General features: G+C 45.3%; 1 protein-coding gene across 1 annotated transcript in view; it reads right to left on the bottom strand.

Annotated features, from left to right (window-relative positions):
- Positions 1-10384: 10384 nt before the first annotated feature.
- The window catches only part of LOC115096037 (phosphatidylinositide phosphatase SAC2-like), a 127514-nt gene continuing 111339 nt past the window's right edge, over positions 10385-26559 (bottom strand). Inside the window, exons 15-16 of the mRNA XM_029610524.1 lie at positions 25030-25117; positions 10385-12730 (exon numbers count right to left, since the gene is read on the bottom strand). Coding sequence (XP_029466384.1) covers positions 11971-12730; positions 25030-25117 — 848 coding nt within the window. The 3' untranslated portion in view covers positions 10385-11970. The remainder of the gene's footprint in view (positions 12731-25029; positions 25118-26559) is intronic.

The raw sequence follows: 26559 nt of genomic DNA, 5'->3' as shown, positions 1-26559 counted from the left end.
ACTCAATAATGTTCTTTCTTTTAATTTGGCAGGTTTTATTTACCTTGGTTATTCTTTTTCATCTCATTGTTAATCTCTCTTTCGCCTTCTCTACATTCCAAGTTGCATTTTATCCCTGTTTTATTGTAACTGCTACTTTATTCTTCTATCACATGTTAATGTTTTAAGTTATTAAGTATTTATCCTTTGTCACACCTTGTTATTTGTAAACCGGCATGATGCGACTCCCATCGCGAATGCCGGTATATAAGAAATTTAAATAAATAAATAAAATAAAACTTGTAATGGAGCCCAGACAGGAAGGGGAGATACTGATACCAATGGGGACAGAATCTCTGTTATAGTGGGATCCAGTGATCACAGGATGGTGTGGTTCAGTCTGAGAGTGAAAGAAATTAAGGTTCATTCAAAGTGAGGGTCTTAGACTTCAGGAAAACTAACTTTCTTAAGATCAGGGAGTACTCAAGGATTTGTTAGCTGGATGGGAAAATCTAGGGGGATGTAGAAGAGCAGTGGGCAAAACTAAAAGGGCAACTAACCTTTTCGTTAGGAAAGTAAATGAATGAAAGAGGAAGATGAGGCCACTATAGTTTTCCAAAGTAGATGAAAAGACACAGGAGAAAAGGTTAGTGTTCCTAAACTACAAGAGATTGCAGAAAGAGGAAGACCAGTGACAATATCTGGAAAAATTAAGAGCAGCTGAGAAAGTAGTCAGGAATGTAAAAATTAAAATAGAATAAAAAATAGCAAATATGGTAAAATCAGTGTGGATTTTTTTTTTTTTTGTAAAGATTATGTTAGTAATAGAAGGAAGTGCAAAGATGGTATTGTGAGACTCAGAGGAGAAGGAGAGGAATACATAGAGGCAGAAGAAAAAGCACCATTTTTAACAAATAATTTCAGTTTGATGTTTACTGTGGAAGGGCCTGGAGCAGGACCACATAAAACACAAATAAGATTAGAAGTGAGGAAACCTCAAATCGATTTTCAGAACAGTGTGTTCATGAGGAGCTAACTAAATTTAAAGTAGATAAGGCAATGGGGCCGGATGGGATACATCCAAGCATAATAAGGGAACCTAGAGATGTCCTGGCAGCTCTATTGGTTGATCTTTTCAGTGCTTCTTTAGAGTTGGAAGTAGTTTCGGACTGGAGGTGGGAAGAGCAGGTTTACTCACTGTAAACTGTGTTTTTTGTAGATAACAGATGAATTAGCCATGCTGTGGCGGAAGTCTCAAAGCTGAAAACTGATCTTTGTCAGCGAGGCGTGCCTGCTTGCATGATCCTGCGCTGCCTCAAGTCTTCTCAGTCCTTATCAAAGCAAGATGAGATGCAAGTGATAAACTCTCTGGGGAGTAAACCTGCTCTTTTCTCGTAGATAAGCAGCATGAATTAGCCATGCTGTCTGGGAGTCCCTAGCTAATGTATTGAGCTCATATAGCCCATATCATGAACATGATATAAAATGAGGAAATGCGCTCAAGGCATAGACCATAGGTGGACAGTTTCTTGACGTTGTTGTCGCTGTGGTTCAGCCATGTGCTACTGGAGAATTGTGTTTGTCTTGTTTGAGTCATCTGCAGTCTGCCCATGAAGCAGTAGCAGGAGTTTAGCAGATATAGCGAGGATCCTGGGGTCGGGTTTCAAAGTGCCAGGATAGGTCCTTCATGGAGATGATTTAGCGAAGTAAGCACAGTATGGACATGGTGTTATGGGCTGTGGATAGGGACTCTGAATGCTGTTGATAGTAGAAAAGAATGCAATTCGAGATCCAAGTCAGAGTGTGTACCTGAAGACAGAGGGTTTCGGGAATTCGGTTAAAGGATACAGAGTTGTGGGGCTCTGCATTCGGAAGAAGTGTAACATCGCAATAAAGCAAATGTTTTGTTACAAAACAGCGTATGGAGATTAAGTTTGCCCTCTTTGGCTCGAGGTTTTGGGAAAAACCTGGAAGGCGATGGAATGTTGATTTGGAAGCCAATAATCTCTTGAGTGAGGAAGGCGGGAATGCGTACGTAGCACAACCCTGCCATAGTGAAATTTTTTTTTTTAATTTTATTTAAAAGATTTATATACCGCAAACTTAGGCAGAGACATGTCCAGCTAAGCGGTCTACAAAGATAAAATATACATAATTTTAAAAATTTGACCAGGCGGTTAGCCCACTAGGGGTCGCAGATCGGTGAATCGCCTGGCAGAGGTGAGAATGACCAAAGAAAAGGCAGTCTTCAAGCGAGGCAACATGGCCTAAGAACTGTGCAGCGGCTCTTATGGAGGGAGCATGGATGTGCCCCGACACCCTGTCCATATCCCATGGAATTTATGGGTTTTTGGGCATTATCCGGAGACCCCCCGACATGAACTCGGAGTTGAGCAGGGAACAGATATTGAATTTATATTGATGGGGTAATGGCAAGGGATATGGTACTGAAGTATGCTTACACCAAAGCTGGTCCAAGGGCTCCAACAAAGGAGATGGAGGAAAACTGGACCTGGCCTGGCAGACAGGCGAGTGGGTTTGCACTGCTAACAAAGCACCCGAAGGTACAGTGCGATTCGTTCCATCGGTAGTTCATGCTGGGAGAGTGAGTTCTGCGGAGACCAGAGGAACTCTAAGTGTTAGGTAAAAACTCAACACCTGGGATCTGAGCCGTGCAATTCGCAGATTGTTGAAGTGGTGGAGCAACCACCGGTTGGGTGAGAACGAGTGGGATGTTCCCCGAGGGATCGGTTGGTGAACAATAACTGAATTAGGGAGGCGTACCATGACAGTTCAGTCTGACACCAGAGCGACAAGCTAGGTTCGTGGCATGTGCGATGCAGTGCTGGACTGTGTCGGGAAGGTTGGCAATGGGAGTAGACTTCTCTTCAGTCCACGAGGAATGTGACCTGTGGTAGACTGTGGGCAGTTCCCGCAAATGGGTCCAGCATACCGATCTGATCAGATGTGAAGAGGTTAAGATGGAAAAGACGCAGAGCGCGTCTTCCCGTTCCTTTTTTTTTTTTTTTTTAAGTTGTATGCCTATAAGTTACGAACCCCAGGCAGAAAGTAGGACGCAGGGAGATGGATATGCTTCCACTTACTCTAGGTTCCCTACAGCTGCTGTGTAAGGAGTAGGGGATCTGACCATCCCTCTTTGGTGAAACCAAATGGGGGAAATTGGCTGTTTGAGTGGAGCAGGAGAAGGAGTCTGCAGAGGGACTGCCCGAGTGCCCGAAGAGAGGGTCAGGGGCCCAAAGATCTGGGTGGGTGATGTATTGCACCCGCCTGCAGTGGCGACAGTCTTTGAATCCGTAAGTGGGTGACATAAGGGAATGCCCTCCTTTGTATAGTCAACGCCGATGTGGCCAGCCCATAGTCGTAATCTCTGCAGCTGCTAGGAGGGAGCAAGCCAGCTGCAGAGGGAAGATGAAGAACCGACCCTATTGGGTCCAGGAAGAATGAGGCATATGTGGTCACTATGAGCTACGAGATAGATTGAAGATGCCCTGCGACCAAGGATGGTGAGATTCATTAGGCTGAGGTTCTTGGTAGTTGTTGGTTGTATGATCAACACGCATTGTCAGGGCCTGCGCTTGAGCTTCAGAAGGAAGAACTTGCCCTGAATGAGCGAAAGAAGCTCCGATGAACTGCAAGGCCTGGGTGGATCACAGATGAGACTCTGCAGAGGCGAGTAATCTACCCATATTGATCAGGCAAGAGGAAGTTTATGGGGAGATTGGTCACAGGGTGGCCTGGCTAGCGGCCACCCACAGGTAGTTGTCTAGTAGGAAAATATATGTGGATCCCATGTCGACAAAAAGGTGCGCCAGTGTCACCGTGGAACCCTTGGTGACAGGAACCCATGGTGTAGAGAATCATTGGGCATCTTCTGAGAGAACGAAGGTTCGAGTTGGAGGGTATCGTACTTCTTGCGAAGGGAGCAAGCTCAGTTGAAGGTGGAGGGGTGCCATTGTGGGAGGACATGGTTGATCCCCTGTAGCGGAAGTGTGTAGTACTGATTGTGGTGGTTCAGGTGGACCAGGTGTGGCAAGAAGACAATCAGAGGGAGTGCACCCTCGTATGACGTGGAGAGCAAAGGTTGATTGCGCTGTGCTCTCAGAAAAGGATGAAGTGGGAGACACTGTCTCCTACTAAAGTAGGTGGAAAGCCTGGAGCCTTAGAAAATTTTAAAATGGCTCCTGGATGCTTGCGAATGTAAAGGTTAAACAACACCAATGGGTCAATAGATCTGATACGGTTGGCAAAGACAACGTAGATAAAGTTGTCTAGAAAGATGATCTGGATGAATCATCCCCGGACAGAGGCATGAGCTCCACTTTCTGTTTCCATAGGTGAAAAAGGGTGTTGAAAAATAATTTTGCCAGGGGAGAAGTAATATGGGAAATTGAACCTTGACTTTCATGGTTCAGGGTCCATTGCTCTGACAGTTAGGTCACTATTTTAGTCCAGAACTTAGACTGTTTCCATCTGCTTGTCATCAACAAGTCGGGAAGACAACTGCGCCTGTCCATAAGAAAGCTTGGCATTGGGTAGATTCATATAAGTGAAGAAGATCTCATTAAGCTTCTATGTCATGCAGTGCTCAAAGGCAGAGTGCCCTGGGACTAAGCGCCAGAGATGGGAGACATACGTGAAAGACTGTTCCATATAAATTGTGTGTCTCCATTGTCGTAAGTAGCACTGTAGATTGGAGCGCCTTTCCATCAAAAGGGTCAAGATATACCTCTCTTCTCGGGTGGGTATGGGATGAAGGCCAGATGCCTGCACTTCCCTGACCCCTATCTTATTTATTTATTTTGAATCGCGGATTCCTGCCCGATCAAAGACTGAAGGAATTGGGCTCTGAAGTATTAGATTTTCGTAGATGGAATTTGATACGAAACTGGCCGTTCTCTGAAGAGGAACTCACAGGCCTTGTCATAAGAACATAAGAAATTGCCATGCTGGGTCAGACCAAGGATCCATCAAGCCCAGCATCCTGTTTCCAACAGAGGCCAGACCAGGCCACAAGAACCTGGCAATTACCCAAACACCAAGAAGATCCCATGCTACTGATGCAATTAATAGCTGTGGCTATTCCCTAAGTAAACTTGATTAATAGTTAATCGGCTTCTCCTCCAAGAACTTATCCAAACCTTTTTTGAACCCAGCTACACTAACTGCACTAACCACATCCTCTGGCAACAAATTCCAGAGCTTCATTGTGCCTTGAGTGAAAAAGAATTTTCTCTGATTAGTATTAAATGTGCTACTTGCCCCCTAGTCTTTCTATTATCCGAAAGTGTGAGACCGCATCTTGTCCATACGGCAGGCTCTGCCGAGGTGTCAGAAAAAACTCTGGAGGATTTTCGAATAACTGTTTGTGTGGCTACAGACCGCACAAGTACTCACTCCAAGGTTGAGTTCCCCCTTTTTTCAGAAAGTCAATAAGATGGAACTCCTGAAGGAGAGACTGGCCATAGTAGGTGAGCAGGATGTGGGGGGCACCCTATGGAGAAACAAGCTTCACGGATAGGAGTGCTCCGAGGAGACCACTTGAGAACTGCAGGGTCCATGACATGTCGGCGGTTGTTGAAGATGTTCTATATATGCTACAACTGAAAGACCTCTGGAAGTTGAAGAGAATGTGAGGGACCCCACCGGCTGAGGCAACACTGCAGTTGAGTTGCAGTGCCCGTCGGGTGCAAAGATGCCAGCGGTATGTCGCTGTCTGGTCCTCTGGGGGTATCCTGAACCCAGCCAATGACCGAAAAAGGATATTTCTTTTTTTTTTTTTTGTCGACCAACACACGGAAGGAAGGGCCTGCAGGGCACCCATGCCAGACAATGATCTCTTGGTGGTCCAGAGACATCAAAGTGGATGCGTCCGCAGTCGGTGGGATCGCTTCGCAGGGCCAAGTGATTTGGTGTTGGTGAGCCCTGCGTTGATGAAGTGCTGTTGATGCACTGGGCAACCCGCAGACGCATCAGAGTGCCTGGTGCGTCAATGGACGTGTCCGAGTGCCATGGATGCGTTGGTGCACTCGCGAAAGTTCTGTCACACTCGCGTGCTCGTTGGGACTTTGGCGTGCCGGCGGACGCGTTTTTTCCTTGAGAACACCAACAACATGTCAGCACTTCAGCGTGCCCGTGTCGGCTCTATTGCGCTTCAGCGCACGCGTCGATGCCGTGGCCCACCGGCGCGTCACAGCATTTCAGCGCGGCCAGCACATGCATCAGTGCTCCCGGGCCTCCGGCACATGCCGGCGCACACATCGATGCTTCTTCGCTTCGGCGCATGCGCAGGTGTTCTGGCCCTCCAGTGCACGCTTTGGTGCTTGCGGAGCTCCGGCGCACGCATCAATTGCTTCTGCACATGCATCAGTGCTTACTTCCGGCGCGCGCCTATGCATCGGTGCGTCAACAGATGCATCTGTGCCTCTGAGTGCCGATGCCCTGATGAAGTGTTGGCGAGCTACTACTCCGATGCATCGGTCGGTCGCGTCTACAGTTTTTTTTTTTGTGTGGTTTTTTTTTTTTTTTTTTTAAACGAGTGTGCTTTTGCCCCCGGAGCTCTCTTCGGTGCTGGCCCGGGCGAAATGGGAGGCCGAGGAGTCTCAACTTTAAGGTCTGTAGCAGTTTGGTGGGGGGGGTTGCCAGAGAAGATATTCATTTCTCCTAGGGGCAGCTAGTTATCCTGCTAGCGTTCTATTTCCCTTTCTTCTTCTTTATTTATTTTTTAATTTTCTTCTGTTTTGTTTTTCTTTTGTTAGAAAGTTGAGGAGAAAGGAAGAGAGAGCTCCGCGTGCACTCAGTCGCGCAGAAACAATGGACTGAGGAAACTTGAAGCAGCACGGGATCATGCAAGCAGGCGCGCCTCGCTGACAAAGATCAGTTTTCAGCTTTGAGAACTCTGCCACCTAGTGGCACGGAGGATGTCCCAGATAGCGTGGATAATTCATGCTGCTTATCTACGAGAAAAATGTGATTCCTATTTATAAAAGTAGAAGTAAGGAGGAGGCTGGGAACTACAAGCTGGTTAGTCTGACCTCTGTGATGAGCAAATTAATGGAATTGCTGCTAAACCAGAGGATGGTGCAGCTGCAGTGTATTGCAAGATCCAAGGCATCATAGTTTTTACCAGAGGTAAATCTTGTCAGATGAATCTGATCAATTTTTATGATTGGGTGACTAGAGAATTGGATCAAGGGAGAGCTCTAGATATAGTGTATTTGGATTTCAGCAAGACCTTTGACACTGTTCCACATAGGGGGACTGATAAATAAATTGAACATCCTTGTTATTGGACCTAGAGTGACTGACTGGATTAGAAACTGGCTGAGTGGGAGGCAACAAAGAGTGATGGTAGTAAATGGAGTTTTCTCTGAGGAGGGGGGGTGTTACTAGCAGTGTGCCTCAGGGATCGGTCCTTGGACTGGTTCTTTTCAATATTTTCATGCGCGACATAGCAGAAGGATTGTTGGAAAAGGTTTGTCTTTTTACTGATACCACCAAATCTGCAATAGGATTGACAGTCAGAAAGGTGTGGAAATCATGAGGGATCTAGTGAAGCTCAAGGAATGATCTAGGGCCTGGCAGATATTTAATGCTGAAACTGCAGCGTAATGCATTTAGGATGAAAAAAACCTAAAGGACAGGTACAATATTGGAGGGAAAATTCTTCTAAGCATGAAAGAAGAGTTGGAACTGGGGGCAATTGTACTTGATCTTAAGATGGCCAAACTGCTGAATAAATCATGGGCAAAAGCCCGAAATATGTTTGGCTGCATAGGGAATGGTCAGCAGAAAAAAAGGAAATGCCACTGTACAGGTCCCTGGTGAGACCTCACTTGGAATACTTTGTACAATTCTGGAGACCGCACCTACAAAAGAATATAAACAGGATGGTCCGTTTTCTTCATTCTAAAGCATATGGGGATAGACAAAGATCTAAACATGTACACCCTAGAGCAGGGCTTCCCAAACTTGTCCTGGAGACCCCACAGCCAGTCAGGTATTCAGGATATTCACAATGAATATGCATGAGATAAATTTGCATATATCGAGTCTCCAAGGTATGCAAATATATCGCATGCATATTCACTGTGGATATCCTGAATACCTGACTGGCTGTGGGGTCCCCAGGACGGGTTTGGGAAGCCCTGCCCTAGAGGAAAGGCAAGATAAAGGAGATATGATAGGGACATTGAAATATGTTAAAGGTTTCCATACACAGGAGGTGAGCCTCTTTCAATGGAAAGGAGGCTCTAGAACGAGGGATGAGGGCAAAAGAGGATAGTCAGGAGTAATCTTAGGAAATGTTTCTTTACAGAGAGGATGAATGCAAGGAACAGCCTCCCCATGGAGGTGCTGCAGACAAAAACAGTATCTGAATTCAAGAATGGTTGAATTCAGTATCTGAATTCAAGTATGGTTATTCAAGCAAGCTTTTCCGGACACAACCTAATGACACAATCCAATGACTCATAAAACACCTTGCCGTTTGTATTTAATATTTATTCTATACTACATTTATATTGTATTTTGTTAACTAGTCTCTCCTCTCTTCTTCCTTCCAAGTTCGGCTTCCCTTGTTAAATGTAACTGTACCTTCTGTCACCACAGTTCTAGTTCCATGTATTTATTATCATTTTTTGTATTTATTGCACCCCCGTTCTATGTAAACCAGCAAGATATGTTTTCATGATTGCCGGTATATAAAAACTCTAAATAAATAAAATAAAATAAGAAAGCATGGGATAAATACAGGGGATCTCCGAGAGTAATGGGAATCATACAGTGAAATTGATTGGGTGTATGGGCAGACTGGATGGACTATACAGTCTTAAGAACATAAGAAATTGCCATGCTGGGTCAGACCAAAGGTCCATCAAGCCCAGCATCCTGTTTCCAACAGAGGCCAAAACCAGGCCACAAGAACCTGGCAATTACCCAAACACCAAGAAGATCCCATGCTACTGATGCAATTAATAGCAGTGGCCATTCCCTAAGTAAACTTGATTAATAGCCATTAATGGACTTCTCCTCCAAGAACTTATCCAAACCTTTTTTGAGCCCAGCTACACTAACTGCACTAACCACATCCTCTGGCAACAAATTCCAGAGCTTTATTGTGCGTTGAGTGAAAAAGAATTTTCTCCGATTAGTCTTAAATGTGTTACTTGCTAACTTCATGGAATGCCCCCTAGTCCTTCTATTATTCGAAAGTGAAAAGAACCGAGTCACATCTACTCGTTCAAGACCTCTCATGATCTTAAACACCTCTATCATATCCCCCCTCAGCCGTCTCTTCTCCAAGCTGAACAGCCCTAATCTCTTCAGCCTTTCTCACAGGGGAGTTTGTTCCATCCCCTTTATCATTTTGGTTGCCCTTCTCTGTACCTTCTCCATCGCAACTATATCTTTTTTGAGATGCGGCGACCAGAATTGTACACAGTATTCAAGGTGTGGTCTGCTTCATATTTCTATGTAAAAAGAAAACTGCAGAGTTGTATTTTTGTACAATTCTGGTTAGTGCTATCTGTGACCTGGCAGTCAGGGGTCCCGAGTCTTATAGAAACCTGAAAGGTCATCCACTGTGCCTTAAGGATCAGATATCACAGATATTAATAATTAATTAATTACTTCCAACTTGAACTTGGGTTTGGGCTCTAGCCCCCTCTCTCTGGTTTCTCCGTTCTTCCAAGAACTTTTCTAAATGTTCAGGATCATAATATACATAATATAATGCATTTACATGGAAATCTTATTACAATTTGAATCCAAAAGTTCTTGCTAAATTTGCTAATGGTATAAACTTTTTTTCTTCTTACTTGAGTTTCCTTGGCTACATCTGGATAGATCCAATATCTGCAATACTTCTGTTTATTTAGTTGGAAGAGGTTTTTTTTTTCTCATTACCTTTTTACTTGCTTATATACTGCTCCCTAACAATATGTTTGGTAATTGGAAATCAGGTGATAAAAATAATTATGTTTTCTGCATATATATGCTTGTAAGATGTATAAGAACCTGCTTTCCTAAAAAGTTCAATGTAAAAATTGAATACTATACATGTGAATTGATTTACTTTGTAAATTAAAAATTCATAAAGAATTTAAAAAAAAAAAAAAAAAAAAAGGATCAGATATCTCCCATTACCTAAGGTGGAGGTGCTGGCCACAGGCTTCTGAGGTTTAGCAAACCTGATCTGAGAGAAGCCTGTCACTATATAGTGGCTGTTTTCTTGCCTGTTCATTAAGGCAAACTAGGACTTTCCAGATTTCTGCCAAAGTCACTGACTTCCAAAAACAAAACAAAAAAATTTATTTTAGGGATTCATACCTTTACATGATTAATGGGAAAAAAAAGAGTGGAAACCATGGCACCATGAGATCTTAGATTTATTTTTTTTATTAAAATATCTCATATACATCCCTCACATTAAAATAAAATACCATTGTATTTTAAATATATAGTCACAAATCTGTCACACCAAAAAAGAAAAACCAAAACATTACAGTAATAAAACAAGAATAAATAGCAAATTGGAAAATACTTTATCAGTTTTAGACAGACAGACAGAGAAATCTGCTAACAACTAGCAAATATTGGAGGTTATAAGACACGGGACAACAGTAATGAGACTTGGTTATTTGCCTCAGAACAGCACATGGACTAAACCAGGACTTCCTTGGCCATGATAAGAGCTAGGGCCACTGTTACCTACTGCCCTTGATATAGAAGGTGCCTACACTAGAACATCAAATGTCCATTCTCAGAGAGGGAGGGGTGCTGAAGGAGTCAATGCTTCAAAAGCCGCACCATGCTGCATTATGGGAACCTTACCCTGGGTAGGAAAATGTTATTGAGCGCCTGCTACCATATCTCAAAAAAAACAAACAAAAACCCCCAGTTATCGGGGTCTTGGGCCGTGTACGATAGTTCTCGTCTATCGAACAGAGTCAAGTTATGCAGCGGGCTCTTCCACCATTGTAATAAGCACAGCAATATTGGTAATGCTAACAGTTGTGAGACAGTAATATTTATTTGTGTCACTTTAAAAACCATTTTCTATATTGCACTTAAGGCTCTTCAGACGTTTTCTAAAGAAACAGCCATATTCTTGGAAATAAAAGCAGAGCTGCAGCACTTCCAGTGATATGACTCCAGCCCAGACTTCCAGTTCCCAGTGCAGAGCAGACAATGCTTAGAGAATGTGCCCAAACCAGTGGAAGAGAGAAAATACAACTAATCTACAAATAAATAAGACTCCGTGAAATATTTTGCTGGTACATCCCTTCCCTTTTGCTTGGGTTGTTTTCCGTCAAATGCAAAAGCCGTAAATAGTTTGCCTGAAAAGAAAAGCCCTGTATTGTTACCCTATTCTCGCAATCTGGGAGGGGTGGGGGGGGGGGGTCACACATTTCTATCATCCCGTCTGCCTGAGAACTCCTGAAACCAGTTCAGAACTTAATTAGCTTGCTTTGCATTCCCTGTAAACATAATTATCGGTATATGTTGATCCCAGTATTTGGAAGGCAGTATTCCTGCAGCCTGCCTTAGGAGAAGGGAGAAAGTCTCGTTTGCTGCCAGTTAAATCTGAATGATGCGGGTCTGGCACTGTACGAACAATTGCTTTCAGTTGTCTTCCGGGCAATTTCAACCTCTGGCTCTGGGCTCTTTTGAACTTTTGCTACAGCAAAGTTTATCCCTTGGGTTAAGCCCACCTGGGTCATATTAGCTACCCTGGGCCATGGAATTGCGGATCTTAGCGAAGGGGGAGACAGCCCGGCTACTGTTACTGTCTGCTGGGGATGCAGCTGCGAAAGCCCGGCAGAACCAGGTTCCAGTGCGCTGGATATAGAGCCTGGGCTCTTCTGGGAAAGATGCTGAAAGAGGTGGCTTTTTCCACAGGCAGAAGCTGGGGATCAGAATCGCTTAAAGGTACATCTAGCTGAGATGGCCTAAGCGGCTGCTCCTCTGTCTCTAGCTTGGCTGGTTGCTGCTGGTTTGAGCTGTGAATTCCATGTTTGAAGTCAGCTCTTGGAAGACATCCTGTTCTATGGATTTAGTCACCATGGGATCAGTAGCTTTGGTTTGTGCATCTTGCGCAAACTGCTGGCAGTAAGCATCGATGGGCGTGTTGAAATCAATCAGTAAGCTGCCTTGCTCAAAGGGTTTCTCCTCGCTTTCTGACCCATTGTTTGCTGGTTCATTGTCACAATGGGTTACGTAGATCTCTGTCGGCACATGAAGGTGGATCTCAGCACTGCTTACAGACTGGGATCGGCTTCTCAGCCGAGGAGCTGAAGCAAGGATGCCACAGCTCGGCAAGACATAGTCTATCTCCCCTGGATCTGCCAACTGGCGCTCTTCATCGGATTTGGAGTTGGCCAGGAAGTCATCAGAATGGAAGGAGTCGCTGTCTGAAGAGATCTCTATATCTGATTCATTGCGGCCCTTAGATTCCACTCCTGAGTTCTCCAGGCTACTGTCCGATTTCCAGAGATTCACCTTCAGATTCGGTTTCAGGAAGGATTTCACTTCAGGCTTGGTCAAACTTCCCAGCTTACGCAGATTGCTGCCCAGATTCACACTTGATTTAGTCTGTTTGACTTTTTGATTTAAAGATGAAAATTTACTAATCAAGAAATTCTTGCCCTGGGTGAGTCCTGCGCTGTTCAGACCCAGTCCTTGGTTCTTGGATCGGATGCCCATTATGTCCTCATGGGGTTTACTGCTCTTCCTGAAAGAGAAAAGTAAACATTTTTTCTTCTATCCATTCAAACATACAAAGAATATCAAACAGAAAATTAAGTGGACTAAATTGCATTAAGACGTTCCAATATCATTAGGTAAACACATCAGTAGAAACTCCTTCCCCACCCTTCACTTGATCTCAGCCAAATGGCTGTATCAAATACACACCAGTTTTTACAGACAAATGTCCATTCCGCTGTTAAAATCAGTCCATCTATATAAAGAAAACAAGTTTCTATTCAGCTCCCTCCACAACACATTACATTTGTTGCTACTAGTCTGTGTCACAGGTTAGAGGTGGACTCACTGCAGCTGATGGTCAGGATTCAGGCACCAGAACAGAATCAGGAAAAAAAAGGCCTAGTCAGACATGCAGAGTTGAGTCAGGTAGAGTTCAAGCAGAGTCAAGAGGCAAGCAAGAAGTCAGGGCAGACAGTAGGCAAGGCAGGGTCAAAGAGAAAAGTAGCAGTGAGAATAGCATTACACAGGAGCATACGGAATCCAAATCCTGTTGCTCAGGCATCTGCTTAGGGGATTGTAAAGTACTAGAACTTATAGTAAAGCACTAGTATGACATCAGGGTGTACCCACAGGAAATCCTGTGTGCTAGGCCTATAAACCATTGATTTTGGGTGACTCAGAGAGAGATGCAGCATGCATCACACGATCAGGATTGCCAGGAACCATGCTGGACTCAAGACCTTGAGGTACAGAATGCCGACCACTGTGCAGCCAGTCTGCAGTCCACATCATATTAGAATCAGATGTGGTAAGTTTGGTTCTGTAGTATCAAACAGAATGTGGCTAAAAACACACTGCCAACAATTCATCACTCAGACTAGAAAGGTGATGTATGAAAGGTAAAGCAGACTTGCTTACCTGTAACAGGTGTTTTCTCCGAGGATAGCAGGATGTCAGTCCTCACACATAGGTGACTTCACCCAATGGAGCCTGGCATGGAAAACTTAAGTCAAAGTTTCTAGAACTTTGACTGAGCCTCTCTGGGCATGCTCACGCATACAATATACCATGCATCCATGTGGGGTCCCCTCAGTCTTATAACATAGAATTCTAGATAAAGTAATAAAAGAAGAAAACCCATAAGGTGAAACCGAACTCCGCAGGGTGGCGGTTGGGTTTCATGAGGACTAACATCCTGCTTGTCCTCAGAGAACACCTGTTACAGGTAAGCAACTCTTCTTTCTCCAAGGACTCACAGGATCGCATTCCTCACATATGAGTAAATCCCTAGCTACAGGTGGACTCCCCCCCCGCCCCCCCAAAAAAAAAAAAAAAACATAAAAGGGGACAAACAAAACAGGTGCTAGTGGGCAGGAAAACAAAAAAAAATGTTTTGTTGGTAACAGAAGGGGGGCAGCCTGAACAGAAAGAACGGGCCTTAGGCGGGAACAGAGTTGAGTTCTAAGCCTCAAACAAGATCCGAAAAACAGATTTTGCAAAACCTGCTGTCGCGTCGGTCATCCCTATCTAAACAGTAATGCGCTGTGAAGGAGCTCTGCAGATCTCCTCCATGGGGACTGCTCACAAGTGGGGGCCACGGAAGAAGTGAGCCCTGACATGGCCGACAAGATGCAATCCCGCCTGGATATAACAGAAGGAGATACAGCCTGCTAGCCAACTGGAAACGGTCATCCCCAGCCTGTTCTGATCAAAAGAAACAAAAAGATGAGTGGACAGTCTATGGGTTTCTGTCCGCTCCAGACAGAAGGCTAAGGCTCCTTTGCAGTCCAAACTGTGCAGGGCTCATTTGATTTGGAGCAAATAGAGCTTGGGGAAAAATGTTGGCAGGTCGATGGACTGGTTAAGATAGAAGTCTGACACCATTTTAGGTAAGAAACTTAAGGTGCTTACGCAAGAACACCCTGTTGTGGAAAAGCTTAGTGTAAGGCAGATAAAGTCACTAAGACCTGGAGCTCACTGAACCTGCGCACTGAAGTGACTGTCACCAAACATATGACCTTCCAGGTCACAGGAGTATAGTGATTCAAAGGGAGCTTCCATCAGCTGAGATAAAACCACATTGAGGTCCCAAGACACAGTGGGAAGCCTTAGGGAATGCTTCAACTGAAGCAGACCTCGCATGAAGCATACAACTATGGGCTGTACAGAGGTGATAGGCACCAATCGCACTCAGGTGAACTCAGAGTTGGTCTTCAAACCAGCTTCCAAAAGGTGCAGAAGGTACACCTCTCAAACAGTTTTTGTGGCGAGCAGGAGAAAGGATCTAAGGCCTTTTGCTCACACTAAGCAGAAAACCTCCTCCATTTCAGCACATAAGACTTTCTAGGGGAAGGCTTTCTGGAAGCTACAAGGACCTGAGAGACATCCTCCAACAGATAAAGTGATTGTAGAATCAAACTCTCAACATCTAGGCTGTGAATGTTGGGATGCTGCAACCTGCCCCAATCCTGGGTGATGAGATTTGGGGAATACTTCAGTCTGATTGGTTTCCTGTTGGACAGCTCCAGAAAGAGTGGAAACCAGAACAGTCTTGGCCAATGAGGGGCTATGAGAATCATAATCCTTCTGTCTATGCAAAGCTTCAACAAAGTCTTCGCCACCAGTGAAATTGAAGGTTAAACATACAGGAGATCCATTCCCCAATAACGGGCAAAGGCATCTGAGGCTGGTCTACCGTGTGCCCTATACAGGGAGAAGAACTGAGGAACCTTCCTGTTCCAAGGTGTAGCAAACAGATCCACCTCCAGATTTCTCCACAGGCGGAAGATCCAATTTGTGACCCCTTGGTCCAGAGACCATTCGTGGGGTCGGAAGGAGCGACTCAGTCTGTCCACATCCACATTCTATGTTCCAGCCAGATACATGGCCCTGAGCAACATCCCCTGAGAGAGGGCTGACCATAAGAACATAAGAAATTGCCATGCTGGGTCAGACCAAGGGTCCACCAAGCCCAGCATCCTGTTTCCAACAGAAGCCAAACCAGGCCACAAGAACCTGACAATTACCCAAACACTAAGAAAATCCCATGCTACTGATGCAATTAATAGCAGTGGCTATTCCCTAAGTAAATTTGATTAATAGCCGTTAATGGACTTCTCTTCCAAGAACTTATCCAAACCTTTTTTGAACCCAGCTACACTAACCACATCCTCTGGCAACAAATTCCAGAGCTTTATTGTGCGTTGAGTGAAAAAGAATTTTCTCCAATTAGTCTTAAATGTGCTACTTGCTAACTTCATGGAATGCCCCCTAGTCCTATTATTCGCAGTTCATATCTGGACTGCTTTCTGACACAGGAGGAACAATCTCATATCTCCCTGCTTGTTGACATACCATATTGCCATTTGGTTCTTGATCTGTATCAGTACAATTTTATTGGACAGGTGATCTCTAAGAGTTCTCCAGGAAATTGATTTGACACAGTCGTTCCTAGGCAAACTACAGACCATGGGTGTGAAAGCCCATTGACATGAGCCCCACAGCCCAGGTTGGATGCATCCGTCGTTAATACAATTTGGACTCATGGACTTTGGAAGGATATCCCCTGTTCCAGACTGGAATTTACCTATAACCAGAACCAGGAGTTCTGAATAGACAGGGTGACGTGGATGCAGTCCTGTAGTTCCTGTGTGACTTGTCGCCACTGGGACAAGTGTCCATCTGGCTCTTCGCATGTGCAAACATGCCAAGGGAGTAACAAGTACTGATGTGGTCATGTGGCCCAATAATCAACATGTGCCATGCTGAAACCTGCTGGCTCGCTTGAATCTCTGCCACGATGGCCATCAGATTGATGGCCCATTGCCAGGGCAGGAAGACCTTGGTGTGAGTCGTGTCTAGCAGGGCGCCAATGAAGTCCAATTTTGATGATGGACTGAGATGGGACTTGGGGTAGTTGACGACAAACCCTAGAGACTCCACCACCCGGATAGTCAAGCACATGGACTGAATGGCTCCTGCCCAAGAGGTACTCTTTCCCAGCCAATTGCCAGATAGGGGAAAACATGGACTCCCAGCCATTGAAGGTACGCCACCACAATGGCTAGGCATTTAGTGAAGATAAGTGGGGTCTGACGCTAGTCCAAATGGCAGAATACATTACTGGAAGTGCTATTTTCCCACCACGAATCAGAGATACTTCCCCTGTCCAGGGAAGATCTTGATGTAAGTATAGACTTCCTTGAGATCGAGAGAGCACAGCCAGTCCCCTTTTTGCAAGAAGGGTATCAAGGGCCTAGGGAAACCATCTTGAATTCAGAAACTTTTTCAAGGCCCTCAGGTCTAGGATGGGATGGAATCCCCTTGTTTTCTTTGGACCCAGAAAGTAATGGGAGTAAAATCCCTGCCCTTGATGCCCTAGTGGAACAGGCTCAACCACCCTGGCTATTAAGAGGGAGAAGAGCTCTGCGAGAAGTACCTCCTGATGCATTACCAGTCCCCAGAAGGGGCTTGGGAGGCAATTTGGCAGAGTACTCAATAGATTTAATCTCTATCCTCTTTGGACGATGGCTAGAACCCACTGGTCCAAGGTTACACTGGTCTACCGGTTCTCACAGAACCACAGCCAGCCCCCCCCCCCCACACCCCCCCCCACCCCACAACTGGAGGGTCCATCATCCCAGGTACAGGAGACTTGGCTATGCTCCCTGTAATTCAGTCAAAACCTCATCCTCGGAGTTGACTGAGGCGTTTGCTGTGACTTTGAGACAGCTACAAGGGGCTACTGCTGCTAACGGGATTGAGGAAGCGGAGGATAGTATCTCCTTGGATGGAAGAAAGACTTCCTGTGGCCAGACCCAGAGGATCTCTTAGCAGAGGAGGAAAGGTCCTGAGTGCCAGAGGACAGCTGCTGGAGTGTCGCATGGTGGTACTTCATTCGACAATGAAGGTGAACTAAAAGCGTGAAATCTGACTAGCACGAGTAGACCTAAGACCCCTTGAATACAGGCAAAGGAACAAAATCACCAAGTACAAGAAAAAAAAGCTCTTGGATCAAGACCACAAAGTTGTGATTTTTTTTTATCCTTTGGTGCCATAAGACAATCGAAAATCAGCTGGGGCTAAAGAGTCCAGCAGAAAGAAAACTGCGGTTCATTATTAACAGAGTAGCAAAACTGGGTGTCACTCTGCATGCCGAGTCTAAGTATGTCCAAAAGGAACAGGGGGCATGGAAACAAAATGTCCGCCCGGAGAAGAAGTGGCAAGAAGCATCAAGGTCTGCAGCAGACCCCGTCCACCAAACTACTACAATTTCAAGATCTGACGTCCAAGGTCAGATAGGATAAAAACCAGAACACTGAGGCATGAAGGGCTACTCCTCCACTGGGAGCTCCATGCCAAGATGTTGAGCAGGGCAGTGAGCTGCGACTGAAGCTCAGCTAAATGATGTACTTCACCATCACGGGAAGCCGGGCAAAAAGGGAACACCTTGACTCGGGATCTGGCCCAAGCAGGAAAGGATCGTGTACCCTTCTGTAAAGGTATATGAGATTACAACTCCCATGCACCCCTAGATTCCTCCTGCACTGTCTGACAAAGTCAGAAGATGTGAATACCACAAGGAGGCAGACCCCTGGGCTGCAGGACAAAAGAAACAACTGCCAGGTTGTTGAAAATATAGTTGGGAGACTTCCCAACCATTGAATTCCCTGCCAAATCCAGCAGGGAGTTGCCTCAGATAACAGCCACCAGGGCCCATCTACCCTCAGTAAACATAGGCAAGGTATACTGATTGTCTTAGACTCCCAGCAGGGTAACAGCAACCTGAAGAAATCCACAAACCTCTCTGCTGAGAACGAAAACAAGAATACTGCAAGAGACAACCCCTGTGGAATAAGACTTGCTCACCAGTCTAGGAACCCAGAGTGTACCAGAGGAGGAGCAGTCTGATCAGCAGAGCAGACTGCCCATCAACCAAGCAGAGGTATCAAACCTATGGCTTGAGAAAACGTTGTGGCACACAAACGGAAACATCTGCATGGACTACCTTGTCAGGCCAAGAACGCATCAACTAACAGGGTCGCTTCTGAAAGAGGAAAGAAGAAACCTAAGTGACTGCAAAATGGGTGGGGAACTGATTTTGTGAGATTCTCCACCCCAACCCAAGCTGCCATAATACAGCAAGCTGTCGGAAGGCCGACAGGTAAGTCAAGAAATAGAGGGAGGAGAGACCTCCCCACAGAGGTAGAGTGCCACCCAAACTAGACACTGATGAGAAGAAGCAGCACGAAGTGAAACCATATATGTTGCGCTCAGCAAATATCCGAAGAGGCACTCTGACCACATGAAAGGAATCCACATCTGCTACTGGAGAACAGATTGCTCTACAAGGAGTACCCCTTCGGGGTAGCTCATCACCTGCCACAGGGCATCTTCACTGTGCAGTAGTGCAACAGTGGAGCAAGAGCACCCGAAGGGCAGCTGCCACTCAGAGGCTAAGCCAAACTGGAAAATGGGGTGTGATAAACAACCCCTTCCCTGAGCAGATAAGGTACCAAGAGGGAACCTACTAAGGGCATCCCTCGAAAGCCAATAGTCAGAACCTCTCATCCCAAGGTGAAGGGAGAGCGCGCTGCTCAATCAGATTGGTTCGATTCTGAAAACCCTTCCACTCCCTGGACAAGAGTGGGGCACCATCGCCAACCTATGAGGTTCTACTAGTGACAAGGACAGTCACCGATGGCTGCCTCATCAGATACTAGGGTCAATATGGCAAACCAGCACAAGAAAGGACAGAAAAGTGATCCAGCCTGCCATGTTCCTGCACCAATTTCATGCGAATCAAGGGCTATACCATCGCCCCTGTCTGAGTCACGCACCAGAGAGAACCAATAAGGAAGGAGGCCCGTAAGGGCCTGTCCCCTCCTGTTAGGAGGAGGTATCCCTGGTATCCATCCAAAAAGTGGAGTGAATAGGAATGCATTCTTAGCCAAGACATCCCAGTGCACTAGTGACTGCAATGTACAGGTACATGATGTCTGACACAAGAATATACAGATACACGTCAGCGGACACCTAGTAACAGAGGTGCCCCTTCACCTAATCTACGTCCTACCACAGTAGCGCTGTGCACCTGCACTGCAGTACTCAGTTGAGTGACAATGACACGCATGCAAGGAAAGATGCAGCACCCGTGGGACCAGCAGTCCATGCCATGGGCTGGACAAGCACAAAACACTGCAGCGGTGGACAGTGTGTGAGGTGTCCCCATTGGTGTCATATAGCACCCCCAGTTGCCAGACACATGAAGGCACTAGAAGGTGCCCATGGTGCCACCTGCTGACGGCTCTTGATAGTGATTAAGAGCCACTGTAACGATGCACCTGGCACAGGCAATCTGTGATGAAAGGTATATCTCGGTACATGTGGAGACAGCATGATACCGGAGACACCCTATATGGCACTTACCATAGTGCAATGGGGAGAATGGCACATGGAGTCTCAACAACAATTCTGGTGCACAAGAGACTGACGGCACCAATGACCTCCACAGCATCCGAGATGCCCATGGTGAATAATGGAATTAGTGACCGCTGACATTCACAGCACTCAATGGCATCGAGGGCAACCCTGGTGCCAGACAGCGAGCAAAGCTCTTGACTGCACGAAGAACCTCCTTGATGTTCGCTGGCATCCATGGGGCTGATGGCACATGACGCTTGATGGCGTCCCATGGTGCCCCATAGCACCAAAGGCAACAATGGCACCCTTGGCCCTCGATAGCAGTGGTGTCCAACATCGATGACATCCATGGCACTAGATGGTGCCCGCAGTGCTCGCTGGCACCCCCAGTACTCAACCCGATGGCACTGAAGGCACCCACGGTACCTGATGGCAACCATGGTGCTCGATAGCACCTGTAGTGCTTGATGGCATCCTTGGCATCATCGATGGCCATCATAGTATCCGACGGCATCAGTAGCACCCATGGGGCTTGATGGTGCCTATCACGCTTCCTGGCATCAATGGCACTCAATGGTTGCCATGCCAGTGCTCGATGGCACCCATGCTGCTTTGCAGCATCCCTGGCATCGGTGGAGCCCATGGTGCTTGCTGGCATTGATGATGCCCATAGTACTCAATAGCCGCCATGCCACTTGGCAGCATTGATGGCGTTTGTGTCCATGGTGCTTGATGGTGCCTGAGGCGCTCACTGGTATCACAGGTGTCCATTGCATATGATGGCATCCATGACTCTTGACGGTGTCAATGGTGCACGATGGCATCCATGGCCCTCAATCCAGAGCGCCGACTTGTATCCAGGACAAGCTAAAGAGCCCTAACCTCTAGTCTTTCCTCATAAGGGAATAGTTTCATCCCCTTTAGCATTCTGGTCACCCTTCTCTGTAACTTTTCTAGTTCTGCTATATCTTTTTGAGATGAGATGACAAGAACTGCAATCTAGGTGCATTATATTTTCCTTTTTATTCTTCATTCCCTTCCTAATAGTTTGCTTTTTTGACTGCTGTCACACACTGAGCCGAGGATTTCAACGTTTTGTCCACAATGACTCCTAGATTCTTGCCATTGTTTACAAACTCTACATCTAGAGAGTTGCTTTATTTACGATTACATTTGCATTTCTAATTTTGCTACTCCATTTGTATTGTTTGTGTTATAAGCTTTACATGTTTTATACATAGTTTTGAAATTTTTCAATAAATAAAATTTAAAAAGAAAAAGCAGTCACACTAAGACTTAGTTCCCTCATCTTTTCGTAAGTCTGCTGGGAAGGATCCCCACCCTCCCACCCCCCATGGTTCAGTTTAGTGCAGAAGCAGAAGGCACTGAGAAGAGCACTTAAGCAGCACGAGGGATCATCTCCAGGGCCTTTTCCCTCAGTATTGGAGAGGTCAGCGCATGCAATATCAGGGCATCTTCAGTTCTGTTAGAGTGCAGCGCATCAAGCAGAGAAGCAGGCTATCCACAGTCGCCTTAGTATGGGGCAAACAACCTTGCGGGCGCTGATAATGAGGGTGGGTACTGGCCAGCAAGACATCTTGGCCCAGCTGGTGTGGAGTGTGTCTGAGCCAGGAGCTTCAGAGGTCATGGCTCTAGTACATTTGGGTTCACATTTGGTGGTGCCTGCTGCAGCAGTGCTCAGTGGGGATGAGCTCATTTGAGTGCCAGAAGATGTCTCTCCTCCTATCTGAGCACAGAGGGTTCTCCTCAGCTAGTAGGAGCTCAAGCATTGGAATTTCTGAAAAATGTTTTTGTCTCTCTCAGCCCAAGAGAGAAGTTATAGCCTCTTCTTTTCAGGATGGAGGAACTGTTTCCATATACAAGAGCCTCAGGAGGTTCAAGCCTTCCCTCAAGAATTGCTGGAATTGGAATTCGGTCCTCTTCCTACCTTGGCCAGTTTTTCTCTCCTGAGGGAGTTCCCTCATGGGTCAGAGGAAGAGGGGATGGAATTAGCTCATTTTGAATTGCTATGGGTCCTCTTTCCCTCAGAACTTCAAAAGTTACTTCCTTGGTCTCTCTTGTCTTTGTAGGGTCCTGGTTGAGTGTCCTTCCCAGGTCAGATGAGGACGACTCCCCAGGGATTCCTTCAAATCCCCTTCTAGACTTATCACAGCATACTTCTCAAAGATCTCAGTTATTCTTGTTTTCTGGATGTAAGAGGATGTCTGGCTTGAGACTGGCCAGCTCAGAATAGGCTAACATCTCTTACTGGGTCACAGAGAAGCACATCCTTGATATAATAAATAATTAGCTGCTTCTTGTATGTAAATGTATCTCAGCAAAGTAAACAAAAAACGGTTCTCAAGAATGGGGAGGGGAGGAATATTTATTTATAAACTTTTATACACCGACATTTGTAGGAAACATCACGCCTGTTTACAATTAACTATAAAGGATGGAAGATACAATGAACAGGGTGGGGGGGGGGGGAGCAGACTAGAAGGAGAAGGTGGAAGAGGCAGAGAGAATGAAGAGCTAGCGAAGGAAATTAAATAGGAACAATGATATGGAGAGAGGCGGAGAATAATCTTATTATGTGACTACAAAAACATCACAGGATATGTACATAAGAAACACAAGTAACCATATACAATCTTACAAAGTAACAATGCTGGGTTCTAGTGGGAGGGAAGGGGGGCAGGGGACTGTACTATGAGAAGCGGGAAAAGCGAAGGGAATTAACAGCAAGCATAAAGGTGTGAAAATTGGATATTTGGCTAGGTTTGGTTCGAATCAGGGTAGGCCTGTTTGAAAAGCCATGTCTTGATTCCTTTTCTGACAGATTTGGCAAGTTTTATTCCTAGTGCTTCTTAATCCCCAGGAACTTAGGGGGTGGGTGGTAGGATTCAGAGAAACTGAACAGATTATTGGTCAGACAGGTTCAAGCTGAGTTCTCTACAGATGGTCAGTTACTTTGTCTGCTTCCAAAATTTTGTTAGCCATATTTTGTAGGAGTTGAAGGCATCTCCAAATCTGAACTCCTCTGGTTAAGCCGTCAAGGTTACTTCTTACAATTACTGTCTACCCTATTAGGAAACGCCCTACATCCCAAACACTCTGTATGAAGCCTAAGGGTACATCTTGTTTCTAGTCTCACAGTGGAATCCCACATTTCTAAGGTAGTGAGAACCTCATTCATATATCTCCGTCAGATTCAACAATTACGCAAATACCTTGCCCAGCACAAATCTGTCAGTCATCCATGCACTAATCAACAGTTGATTAGATTATTGCAACTTGTTATTGGAAGGTGTCTCCCAGACCTGCCTGAAATGACTACAACTCATGCAGAACACAGGGGCCAGAACTTTGGTAGAAACCAAATCATTGGACCACATAGAGCCCATCCTATATAATCTCTACTGGCTACAGATTGCAGCCAGGATTAAATTCAGAATCCTCTACCTTGTTTTCAAATGCTTGAACAACCAGGGCCCAGAGTATCTTTCCCAGCTCCTGGTCTCCCACACCCCTGCTATAGAGTGCGCCAATCCTTGCGAAAGGCTCGACGTCCACAAAATAAAACAGCACAAGACTGAGGGCTTTCTGCTGCTATGCCCCCAAGATCTGCACTGGCTCCTAGTCAAAAACAGGATCAAATCCAAAACTCTTAGCTTTGTCTTCAAGTGTGTGAACAATATGGCCCCAATCATCTCCCCAGCTGCTTTTCACCTACATTCCTACAAGGGAACTTTGATCCTCCCAATTGGTCCTCCTGTCATCTTCCACTGGCTCTGTACAAGACTTTGTTTAATTGCTATGCCCCAAAATTATGGAACAAGATATAACCACTCCTACACCTTGAGATATCCTACCTTTACCTTCAGGAAAAAAGTCAAGGCTAGGCTATTCCTCTATGACAGACTCCCTTCTATCGCTGGTTACTTGAACTCAACCATGAGACACCATCATTATCCACCGCCTGGCTAATTTATCTCAATACACCTTTCAATATCCTGGCTTCCTAATCCTCCTAGTAGATCCATGATTAACACCACATTTTCTTCTAATCCAAAATGACCAATTACAGATCCCTTTTGTACCTCTATCAACTCCTGTATGTACCTCACCTTTATGTTTGTCCCTCTGTTACTATAAACTGTTGTGCAAATGTAATGAGTACTTATTATAAATGTGATTGTAATCCACCTTGAGACTAGCTTGGAAAAGGAAGAATATGAAATGTTTATAAATAAAATAAACAAAGATTGTCTGAGCTTTGAGGTCTGGGTCTGCACGAGATGACATCTCCCAGGCATTATGTCTGATTCATTCTACTGTCTACGGAGAACCCTATTTAAGCTAAGCAAACTTGCTTTCCCCTGCTTCCTTTTATCCATATCTAAGGGAAAGGGGATACACAGAGGCAAAGTAATACTTTGACATTTCTACAATAAACTGGAGGATAAAACACAAAATGGAACACACAATGGTGTGAACAAGAGACCACAGATTATTGCCAGCCATTGCTTCATTAATTCATTCCTCTCCATCAAAGCAAAGCCCTCTTAATGTGACTCCTCATCAGGGGCTGGGCCCATCACTGCAGTAAATGTTCTGCTCTGAAGGGGTTTATAAATAAGCAACTGCAAAGGAAAGTTGAAGCTCTGGGGTCTTATCTCAAATTGCAGAATGTGTTGCAACCTTCAAATATTTCCAGCATGTCAATTCAGATGCAAGCCCTATAGATGTCATCAGGGGAGAAATGAAGCATAATAGCACAAAGCCAGCCTGAAAGAGCCAAGGAACACAGTGTTCCCTTTTTAGGGAAACAATTCCAGCTCCTTTTAAACTTCCGTTTGAAAGTTTGTGCACCTGACTGCAGCTGAAAGCAGCACTCACCTCTCCAGCTTCTTCTCCAGAATAGGCACATCCAGCTCCAGGGCCTGCTTCGTGATTTGCAACATCTCAGCAATACACTGCAGGGTGTCTGAAATCCAATTGGCAAACTGTCAGTTTCCCCGACACAGAAACTTTCCTAACTGCTTAGAATTGGGAAAAATCTAAATTTTAGAGAAGTGCTAGTCACAATTCATGAGTGTCCTAAAAGCCAGGAAATTCCCAGCTCTGTAACAGCAAATGAATTAAAAAAAAAAGACCGAAATGAGGACAGGGACCAACTGATAATCACCACCCTCGAGCCGTAAGCCCATCAGGTAACGTGTGCCTGTGCGAGGAACTGGAAGAAACAGAACACGTTGCTAATATCTCCTCAAAGACGCACATGCATGCAACTTTCTTCCGGTCCCAAGTCCTGGGACTCTTCTACGCCTGCACTGGAGCAGCTTCAAAACTAGTGGGGCCAGAGCTTTCTACCTGCTCCATCATTTATTTATTTATAATATTTATCGGCCTACACCGTGCAAGGCTGAGATCAGCAGGCAGGAAGTGCTGGGATACAAGTTTTGAAGTTGCCTGCAGTGCCGGTACAGATGAGAGTGTGGTCTGTAGGATGGGCTTCCACTGTCCAGTTAGCAGATACAGGAAGAAGGAGGGGCACAAGAGGCTGGGAGCAGATGCTAGGGAAAGGAAGAAAACAGACAAGAGGATGGATACTGGTGGAGAGGGAGGAATGGTTGATGGAGAGAAAGGAAAAAAATGCATGCGGTAGGGCACACCCACACAAGCCCCCCAAAACGTGAGACAGAAACTTGCTGTTGACAACTATCTGAAGAGAACACTGCCCCTAGATAGTGTCTGTTAATAAGTAGCCCCTCAAGTTTTCTGCAACAGCTTCACTGGAGATTATTTTTATTTATCACACTCTTCTGTAATTCCAGCAAACACAGTTCAAGGAGGATTCCAATAAACCCTCATAAATACAATCATATACATAGCTAAAAAGAATGCATAAATGATTAAACTCAGTGTAACAGTAATTTGCACTCACTTTACATTTTTATCCATACAACTTAAATAACATTGCCTTTACTTTTTTCCAAAGTGTAAATAGCATCTTCTTGCTCTCTCTTTCTTTCTTTCTTTCTCTCATTGATTCCAAAGGAAGGGACTAGGAATGGAAAATGCTCTCTTTTTTTTTGCTTCCTGTAGTTTATATTCTTTAAAAGGTTGACACTCCCAACGAATTTTGGGTCATGGCTTAATCAGGTCATTAAACAACGATTTTCACTTTTGCTTCCTGTAGTTTATATTCTTTAAAAGGTTGACGCTCCCAACGAATTTTGGGTCATGGCTTAATCAGGTCATTAAACAACGATTTTCACTATAGACAGCTCTATGCAATGTTGAACTTTAAAATGTATCCTTTCTTGCCCAGGCAACCAGCGTAGGTCCCTCCGCTGCAGGGAAAGCTGCTCTCTCGCTCAGCATGCTAGCTGTGTTTTGAACTGGAGTACTTTGATCAAATTTTTA

The sequence above is a fragment of the Rhinatrema bivittatum genome, chromosome 7, assembly GCF_901001135.1.
Source record: "Rhinatrema bivittatum chromosome 7, aRhiBiv1.1, whole genome shotgun sequence".
Lineage (NCBI taxonomy): Eukaryota > Metazoa > Chordata > Amphibia > Gymnophiona > Rhinatrematidae > Rhinatrema > Rhinatrema bivittatum.
This window is presented reverse-complemented; position numbering and strand designations above follow the sequence as displayed.